The sequence below is a fragment of the Oryzias melastigma genome, linkage group LG3, assembly GCF_002922805.2.
Source record: "Oryzias melastigma strain HK-1 linkage group LG3, ASM292280v2, whole genome shotgun sequence".
Taxonomy (NCBI): Eukaryota; Metazoa; Chordata; class Actinopteri; order Beloniformes; family Adrianichthyidae; genus Oryzias; species Oryzias melastigma.
This window is the reverse complement of record NC_050514.1, coordinates 6,608,824-6,618,035: the sequence shown is the minus strand read 5'-3', so window position 1 is coordinate 6,618,035 and position 9,212 is coordinate 6,608,824. Positions and strand designations below refer to the sequence as shown.

At 39.4% G+C, this 9,212-nt stretch overlaps 2 protein-coding genes across 2 annotated transcripts in view; one reads left to right on the top strand and one right to left on the bottom strand.

Annotated features, from left to right (window-relative positions):
• Positions 1 to 6,101, bottom strand: part of LOC112160623 (transcription factor E2F8) — a gene marked incomplete at its 3' end in the record, with an annotated part of 13,256 nt that extends 7,155 nt beyond the window's left edge. Inside the window, 3 exon segments of the mRNA XM_036216588.1 lie at positions 711 to 911; positions 1,289 to 1,368; positions 5,978 to 6,101. Of these exon segments, the coding sequence (XP_036072481.1) occupies positions 711 to 911; positions 1,289 to 1,368; positions 5,978 to 6,101 (405 nt within the window).
• The window catches only part of nav2a (neuron navigator 2a), a 235,859-nt gene continuing 232,624 nt past the window's right edge, over positions 5,978 to 9,212 (top strand). The window contains exons 1-2 of the mRNA XM_036217057.1: positions 5,978 to 6,200; positions 7,152 to 7,589. Of these exons, the coding sequence (XP_036072950.1) occupies positions 7,509 to 7,589 (81 nt within the window). The 5' untranslated portion in view covers positions 5,978 to 6,200; positions 7,152 to 7,508. The remainder of the gene's footprint in view (positions 6,201 to 7,151; positions 7,590 to 9,212) is intronic.

The following is a 9,212-nucleotide window of genomic DNA, read 5'->3' as shown; positions in this document are numbered from 1 at the left end:
ACATCTTCATCTCCAACATTCTAACTCTAGGACAAAGGTCTGCAACCTTTGACTCTAAAAGAGCCATTCAGTCTAGTTTCTTACAGACCAGAACCCACTGAGACCCACAAACTCTCACGTCATCATTTAAAAATGCACAATATTTAGGATTTTTTGGAAATTAATAATTTATTTATCAATTTAGTTATTAAATGTTACAATAATTAAATTACAACCGTCTCTATATGTTTATATATATAACAGTCGTAACCTATTTTACTTCTGACAATAGAGCACGCTAGTTCCTTTCAAAATAAAAGGTCCTCCTGCTGCAGCAATTAAAATGCAGAACAGTCAAGCATTTTTTTGTCACTATTCTTTTGTCCCTTTAATCTCAAAAATAAACATTTTTGTAAAATCTATTTATTAAAGAGAAAGAATTCAAAACATTTAGAATAACCTGAGCTTTTTTATTGAAAACACACAGCTCTAAATCATTTTAAACGCATTTGTTCAAAACTTTAACCACAGTAGTGAGATTTACCGAAATGAAAAACCTTTTGGAGTCTTTTATTTGACTAACTAAAAATTAAAAATACAAATTTAAAGAACAATTCCACAGAATTTCTGACGGTAAATTAAAAATGTCTTGCTTAGTTGTTTGACATGTTAAAAAAGAGCTGTCTCCAGAGCCCCAGGTTGCAGACCCCGGATCTAGGAGGACCACATACCTGCGTCGGGTCCAGAGCGTCCCGATCCTCACTGTCCAGACACAGCTCCTTCTCTCTGTTCCTGATCTCTGGACTCGCAGCGCTGATCAGTATCTTCAGGTTGGACGTCGGAGTCCAGGGATCGACGGAGCCCACCTCCATCCCCTTCTTAGGTGTAGTAAGGGGACCCATTATTCTGCACCTGTCAAGTCCTCCAGCAGACTGGACAAGAGTCAGATCACGTCTATTAGTATACAGAAAAAAATTTAAATCTAGTAAAGAAATAAGAAAATATTCAGTGTGAAAGTAAACTTGGCAGACATTACTATTTAACAATGTTTAGTAATACATACATGTATACATACATATATATAAAGAAATTAGAACGAAACGTACATCCTCTGCTTATACTGATTTAAAAACAACTTTACATCATAGTTAATATATGACTTATTAGGTCATAGCATTGCAGCATCCATATAACGCGTACAATTTACACCTGAAAACATCTATTTTATTAAATAAATAAATAATGTTAATTCAACACGGCTGGGAATGTCGATAAATAACGAAAAACCTTTTAAAACAACTCAAAATACCAGTTTAATATTGGCGGTAAGTGACGCAAGCTCCGTCGAATCAGCGGGGCTAACGGACGCCGATGTCCCGCCCTTTTTGACTAAAGCAGCCAATGAAAGCGCGGCGCGAGACAGCGCACAGGAAGTGGCGAGTGTCCCGCGCAGGTAAACTGTTTTTGAAATCCTTGGCGCGGAACAGTCTTCTGGTCAAAGAATGACAATTTCCCTCAAGTTTTGAAACGTTTGGTGAAGCAACGATTCAACTAAAACATGAATGCGGGGGAAATGTGAAACTACGCGGGTTTCGAACAACGTAAAAATCAATGTAAACGTGTTATTAGTTTGGGTCACGAAGGGCGCCCACCGTCTGATAACGACACAGTAAACCGGTCAGTCCGGTCCCACTACACCCTACAACCGCTACACCCTACAGAAATAATAACGACTTTTAAAACAATATTTAGCTAGCGGAACGATCAGGCTAACCTGATGAGGCGGCAGCACGCTGCCACCCCGAATCGAATTCATTCTTTTTAAGTTTAAGCACGAGTTTTCAACGTTGAATAAAACAAACGTACATCTAATACTTACTCAAACCCGCAGTCCCTCTCTCTTTAAAGTGAAAGGCTTCCCATTCCCGCTAGATATCCCGCACATTCATTGGACGTTTGTGGGATTAAAGGTAAATAAATATTCTCACAAACTGATAGTTCCTGAGCAGAACAGATTGGAGTTTGTGAGCGAGTCCTGATAATCTTTTCTTGACTCCTGTTTGCTATCAGACAGCGGCCCGCTGATCAACTTTGCTGGAGTTTTGAAAAAGTTTACCCGGTTGTAGAATGACCACACTCACATTTGACCCGCCTAATCTGAGCATGCGCGGACACGTCACTCAAGGGGGTGGGGCATAAAGGAAGTTTCTTTTAAAACTACAAGTTCTAGCATGAAATAAGCTGAAGTTAGCTTCCGATTCGAGAGAGCACTAAAGCAACACTCCACAGTATTTTTCACACTTAGACCACCTAAGAACAGGTCCTGTTAAAAACTGCTGCACCTAGACAGCCCAAACATGGATTAAATCGTGCTTTGGATAGTAAAGAATACATTAAACACAGTTTCTGATTTGTGAAAGCTTTATTTGATTTATGAATATTTGAATTTTGGAAATAGGAAGATTAATTCAAATTTAATTGATATATTTTACATTAATATCAGTCAGTCCATTGTTTTTGGGTGAGCAGAATTGTAGGTGAAGGACCAAAATGCGCAAAATTGGTTGCAAAAGGTGTTTTAAACAACAAATGTTTATTTTTTAAAAACACAAAGTGCTGCAGAGCAGAAATGCCAGAAAACCATTATGCCAGTAAATGTGACCAAACGTAGGACACATAAACTGACACTACTGATGAGACACTGGTCCAAAGCAGGAAGGGTAGTAGGGACAAGTGAGGTAAAAGTCAAAACAAAACACAAAAACAGGTACTTTAAAATAAATCAGTAAACAAAACAAGGAAAACTGATCTAAAACCCTAATCATAAGAGCCCATAGCCATTTTTGTCTCTATACAGTAATCTTACTTCTAAATTCATTCTAAAGATCATCCTATTCCACTGATTTACATTCCTTTCCAACTGCGGTCAAATGAGCCGCCGTTCACATTTCCGTGATCACATCAAGAAGCTCCGTGGAGTCTGGTCTGGAGCACCTGAACTAGACACGCTAGCCAGAACAGATGAGGGGTTTAGTGCATGTGGAGAAGCTTTTGTGACGTATTAACAGTTCATTAACTCAGAGCATTTCTGTAACAGTTTGATTGACAGCGATTTAAAGGGAGAAATACTTGGAAATGCAAAAACGATTTGAAATGATTTCTTATTGAATTTGTTCTCTTTCATAAGAAAAATGCCTCACAGTCGTCTCACCGTGGTCGTATCTATGCAGAGTTTGGTGTCCTCTGCGTTTACTGGTGGTCTGGCAGTAGGTGTGGTGTGGTCTGCATCAAAGCGGGTGAAGAAGGTGTTTAATTCTTCGGGAAGTGAAGCCCTAGAGAGTTCCACAGGCCCACTCCTCCCTTTACAGTCTGTGATCCAGCATAGTCCGTGCCACACACGTCTTGGGTCATGGCTTTGTTGGGCAGATTCCACTCTTCCCTGTACTTCCTTGGGCAGTCTTGATGGTCTTTCTGAGGTCGTATTTTTACTCATTTGTAGGTTTCCAGATTTCCTGAGTTCAAGGCAACGACGCCCAGCGTGGGGTTTCTGGTTAGGATATGCGCAGATGGTGGATTAGTGGACCATGCCATCAATGCATTTCCTGATGTAGCCTACAACAGAGTCTGTATACAAACTAATGTCTTCCTCCGCTGCGTTTCAAAGCAGTCTTCCAAGACCTCATCAGATGTGTTGCTCCATTCATAGATCTGTTTGGGAACCGTTTTTTTTCCCAGTTTGAGCCTTTCTTTGTAGGCTGGTAGCAGTAGAATTGCATTGTGGTTGGATTTATCGAATTGTGGAGAAGGGGTTTGTAGCTATCTTTGAATGGGGTGTAACAGTGATCCCCCAAAACAATAAAAGCTGCATCCTCCACAGTGGCTTTCTGGCTAAAGAAAAATAAAGTAAGATTAATTTTTAAAAGTAAGGGTTGCTAACTCAACATTGATTTAATTTATTTTCGTTAAGTTTATGGCAGAGGTGAACCTAGAAGGTAAACTGTAATGGCTTTTATGTCTCTGCTGACATCGTTAGGACTTGTTTGGTCTGTACACAGATCACAAATACTGGGCAAAACTTTGGTAAAAAGTCAGATCTTTTCTGATTGCTGAGTACATTTGATCTTATGCTGCATAACAATGGTTAGTAGTTATTCAGAGGGGAGTGGCTAAAATATGTAGATTTGTGTATTCTTCATATACTTTTTCTTCTGGATTATTAACCAATCATGTCTCATGTTTAGGCTACAGTAGTAAGTAGGAGAAAGGACGACGGCTCACGGAAGTAAACCTGAAGTATAACAAGAGAAAATGTCATTTTGTCTCATTTCATTTGAGAATACATTAGCTTTACTTGAATGTTCCTGTTTGGGAAAGAAAGTATTTGATTTTGAAAGAAAGTAATATCAGCTTCTGTCAAAAGCAAAAACCAACCTTACACTTTGAGAAAATTAAAGTTGATCCTAATATTTATGTATTTATTTGCACCCAAAAAAATATAATTCATATTTATTTCAAAAAAACGACAATGTAATAATGCAAAGTAGTGTCACATTTTCATAAATGGGTAAAAAAAATGTGGCTCCTGTTAGGTTTTGATCAGTACCAAACCCTAATGGCTCTTTTACGGGCTAAGGTTGCAGATCCCTGGACTAGACCGGCTAGTGGTTCAAATCCTAGTTTCTGACAGTAAACTGTGTATTTCATTTGGGAATGAAGGTCCACGGGTTTGGAGGAAGACTCATGAGGATCAGAACTCAAACTGCTGGAGATCTAGTGTGAAATCTCCAGTCAGTTATGGTTTGGTGTTTGTAAACCATCATCGTCTAGAATCAAAGAGTCAGTCATAATCAACACATGTGCATCTACATCATGTGTAGTCTTTATTTCCTCAAAAGTAATTGACTTCTCAGGATTTTTATTTGATTGGTTTATTTCATGCATTAAAAAAATAAAGGAATACAACAATAAAAAAAATTACAAAACACAAATATGTCAAACACTTTCAGATATAAAGGGGCACATTGACTAGAAAAAAAATAAATAAATAAACTAAGATGTTGGAAGATGATGTCATCATCTTGACAAGGTAATTCCTCTTCATCATCATAAATAGATGTATTTACAGTTTCATAAATATTACTAACACATCTGATTGAAAGGGGTATGGAAAAAATGAATGTATATAATCCCACCTCTTTGTTTTATTTATTTTTTAATATATATTTTATAATCCGATCCTTACCAGATCAAGCGCACTTTACAAATCAATAAACAAAATGATCCTCAGAAAACAGTTTTAAATAATTTCAGTAAACATAAATATGAATCACACTTTCTATAACAGACATGTCATAGCTTGTGTTAGAAAATCACATCAACATCTTCCACTTCTTATGGATTTAAATCCCTCTGCAGTTCACTGTTGAGGCGCTAGATGGCGCAAAAGCCTCACTCACTGTGGTCACCATGGCAACCGACCGGCGCCTTCAAGGGATGCTGCAATCAGAAATAAGCATAACTTCAAGAACGTCGTGACGTCACGTCATGGCTGTAAAAAGAGCATAGGTGCGACCCTGACGCTGCCTTCAAAGCCCAATCGGAAATTGTAGCACCTATGTCCCACTGTCAAAACAGAAAGTGGTAACATTTGAAAAATATTCAGTCAGACTTCATCCATGCATTGAAAGATAACATGTCAGCCTGAAATCAGCCTCAGATTTGTTTCCATATTAAGTTGTGATTGTTGGTCAAATGAACAGTTTAGAATTAAGTAATGATTGGGATAATGTAGTGCTAGCTTACAAGGTCAAAAGGTGTTTCTTTTAAAGTAGTTAAATGTTATGAATTCCTGAAAGAGCGCTCTAACATGGAGGGAAACATACCTCCATATAAAACTGATGAAGGATGTGTGTGAGTCTGCTGGAGGGGCTCGTTCCTGATCGCCCCTGAACGCATCACTGGCTCCTTAGCCTGCAGACTGAGGAGCGGGTTTACGCACGCGGCAGTTCAGGGAGCGTCTCCGCAGACTCTGAGCGGCGCAGCGGAGGCTCGGCTCCGTTAGACGCGCACACACTCGTCTGAATGTCGACTATCCCCGGTCGGTGGTCGCCGAGCGTTTCCATGAGCCCGCAGACATCCGGGAGAAGCCGCCGGTCCGACAGGTAGATCCAATCAGCGCTCGCGCGTTTTCCTGCAGGGATGCTGCAGGAAAACCAAAGCTGGTGAGGATGACCCTTCAAATGATGTGAAGGCTTAGTTAGTGCTTTAAATGGATGTAACAGCACATAAAAGCAAGTACAAAGTGTTTTTTTAAGTGCTGTTTTGTAAAACTGTCATTTTAAAAGCCACTAATTAACTTGCAGGTCAGATATGTTCACGCGCATCTGTAAACTTGTGTTTTATGGGGAAATAGTTGGAAAACTTTCACCTGGCGTGACCTGTTGTGTACTTAAAAGCCACTGCGCAACAGTCCGCAGGTGTAGTGAAATCACAATTTCTCCACATTTGGGATTTGGTTTATTTAATCAGTAAGTTACACATGAATGCCAGTTGAAGGAGCAGTTTAAGTGCAAGTGTGTCCGGGAATATATACAAACTATATACACACACACACACACACACACCCCCACACACACACGCACACACATATATATAAATATATATATGTAATATGTATGTATATATATGTATATGTATATAATATGTATGGATATTTAATATGCATATGTATGTGTATATGTATTTTAATATATGGCTAAACCGTATATCGCTTTTCTCCATGGTGCACTCTGAACCACAGATGTTTACATTTTAATGTAAGTAATGACTTTTTGTTGAAGCACGACCTTTTTAAAGTTATAAACCCGCTGTTGTTATGTATATTCAAGCGCTAGAAGCTCAGCGCTAAAGCTAGCGGACCGGCGATTATTGATGACGTCATCAAACGAAAGTGACGTCCGAAATATGAGACACTATTTTTTCAAAACTCTCCGTTTGGAGGACCAAATGAAGGGCTAGGGAGAAGGGAAGAATTCAGATTGGGACTTCTTTCTTTTCTCTTTTATTTGAGCCAATGAAAACTTAAGTTTATAAAAATGATATTATTTAAGTAAAAAAAACAAAACAAAACTCAGGTGTAAAAGTCTATTTATTTTGTATATTTACCCCCACAGACAGTCAAAGTCCCGTCCAGGAAGAGAACCCAGATGACTCCTGGTTTTCGTAACACTGCGTGTTCACTTGTGGAGAGAACACCTCTCGGTAATCTCTGCCTCCTTTCGTTGCCCAGATGCTTGCGTTAGGCCTGCCCTTTTGCACCAGCAACCACACAGAGCACAGCATGACTGAGGCTCAGCACGCCTCTGAGGCCGGAGCCCTCCAAAGACCGAGCAGCATCACCTTCTTTTTGGAACAAAGTTGATGGACAGACGGCTCCTCAAGCTTTGGGATAGACATTCGTGTGAAGGAGACTGAAGTGCGTTCCCTCTGGGAAAGGCTGGATGTTGAGCTTTTGAAGAGCTTATGGGAAGATGGCAGCAGGAGCAGAGGGAAGTCCGCATCAGCACCAGAGGAGGAAAGCTTTGCTGCATGGATTGGAGGACCAGAAAAGGGTGAGTGAGGCCCCACCAGCTTGTTTGTTGTGATTTGGTTGATGAAAGCGCTGAGGTTCATCGTGGAAAATGAGCTGACATCATTGTGCAGCTCTATTTTCATACATTAGAATGTCTAATAGAAGTTTATGTAAGGCAGTAATGAAAACCCAAGTTTCTGAAAATGACTTTTTAAGCTCAAATAAAAAAGTGACTGAGTGTGAGGTACGATTGTTGTGGAAGAGCGGGATTCTGTTTTAGGAAAGAGGTTGAGTGGAAAAAAGCCAAAGTTTTAGTTCACATGTTATTAATTTACCTAATTCTAAAGAGTAAAACTCGGAGGTTATTGTGTGCACAAAAAAGTAGAAATCATCAGTTTAGGTCCTGGTTGTGGTGTCTCCTGAAGTTCTTACTTCTGCAGCAGTTCACTTCTTGTGAGTCTTCCTTTAATTCTGGATGCAAGTCCGATTTAGAGTGTATTCAGACTGAGAAAGTCCTTTAGTTCGGATCAAGTCCTAAAGATTGCATTGGGTCATTATGCACTGAACGTAACAAAAATCCCTAAAATATCTACATATCCATAATTTTCTATACGGTGCTGTCAGTTTCTACGGACCTTTAGTTCTTAAGATTTTTCAGTGGAAATGAAGGCAAGAAGTACCAGTCTGAAAAAAAAGAAGCATCCATAGAAAATAAGCAGAAGTGACTGATCAATCTGGAGTTTGACAAGTTTCAAACAAGAATACAAGAATTCATTGTTGGTAAAACTGCTCTCAGTCTTGTAGAATCATGATTCAGGATTAAACCAAAGTATCTATAAGACTTCATTTGTTCTGTTGCACATTGAGTGGTGATGCTGTTGTTTTCTAAAATAATTCATCAGCTCTTTTGTTTTGGATGTATTGAATTTGAAGTCCAGGCAGTTGTATTTACCCCCTTTCTGCTCATTGCTGCCCTTCAGGGTGAGTGTTGTGGTTGGGGTTCTGGATGATCCCAGGACTCCTGCACTCATTGCTGTATAAAGTGTGCACAGTAAAAGAGAGATCAGCGGTCTATGTTGGGCTTACGTGTTTGGGTACTTGGATGGTCACTGATACTGACACCAGTCTGTTAAAAAATTAGAACCGGAGAATCAGGTTTAAGCCATTGACTGTATATGAGAACTGGACTGAGTGACCCCTCCCCCCAGATGTTCCAAACAGGAAGTACCAGCTGGTTCCAAGAAGTCAAAATTCCATAGACTTCTACAGAAAAATAAGCAGCTATTATTCAGTCATTGTATTTGTCAGAATAACCATTCTTACTCTGCTACTTTATCTAAACATATTTTTGATAATCCTCATTTATTTTACAATGTTTTTTTCTGTAGTGCAACTCATTCATGATTTAAACTGACCAATCAGTTGCTTTAATAAAAGTATGTGGTGACCCACTGTCTCCCATGTCCAACATTCAAACGTTTGATTCACAGATTTCATGTTGCCTGCTTTCAAGTGGTAGGGGTGTGGCCTTCCAACAAGCTCACTCCTGATTGGTGAGGGTTGTTGCCATAGAAATGTTGACTCAGACCAATCACTGCTTACTGATGTCATCTGGATCTAACATGGCGACATCTGTATCGCGAAAAAAAGGCAACTGAATTAG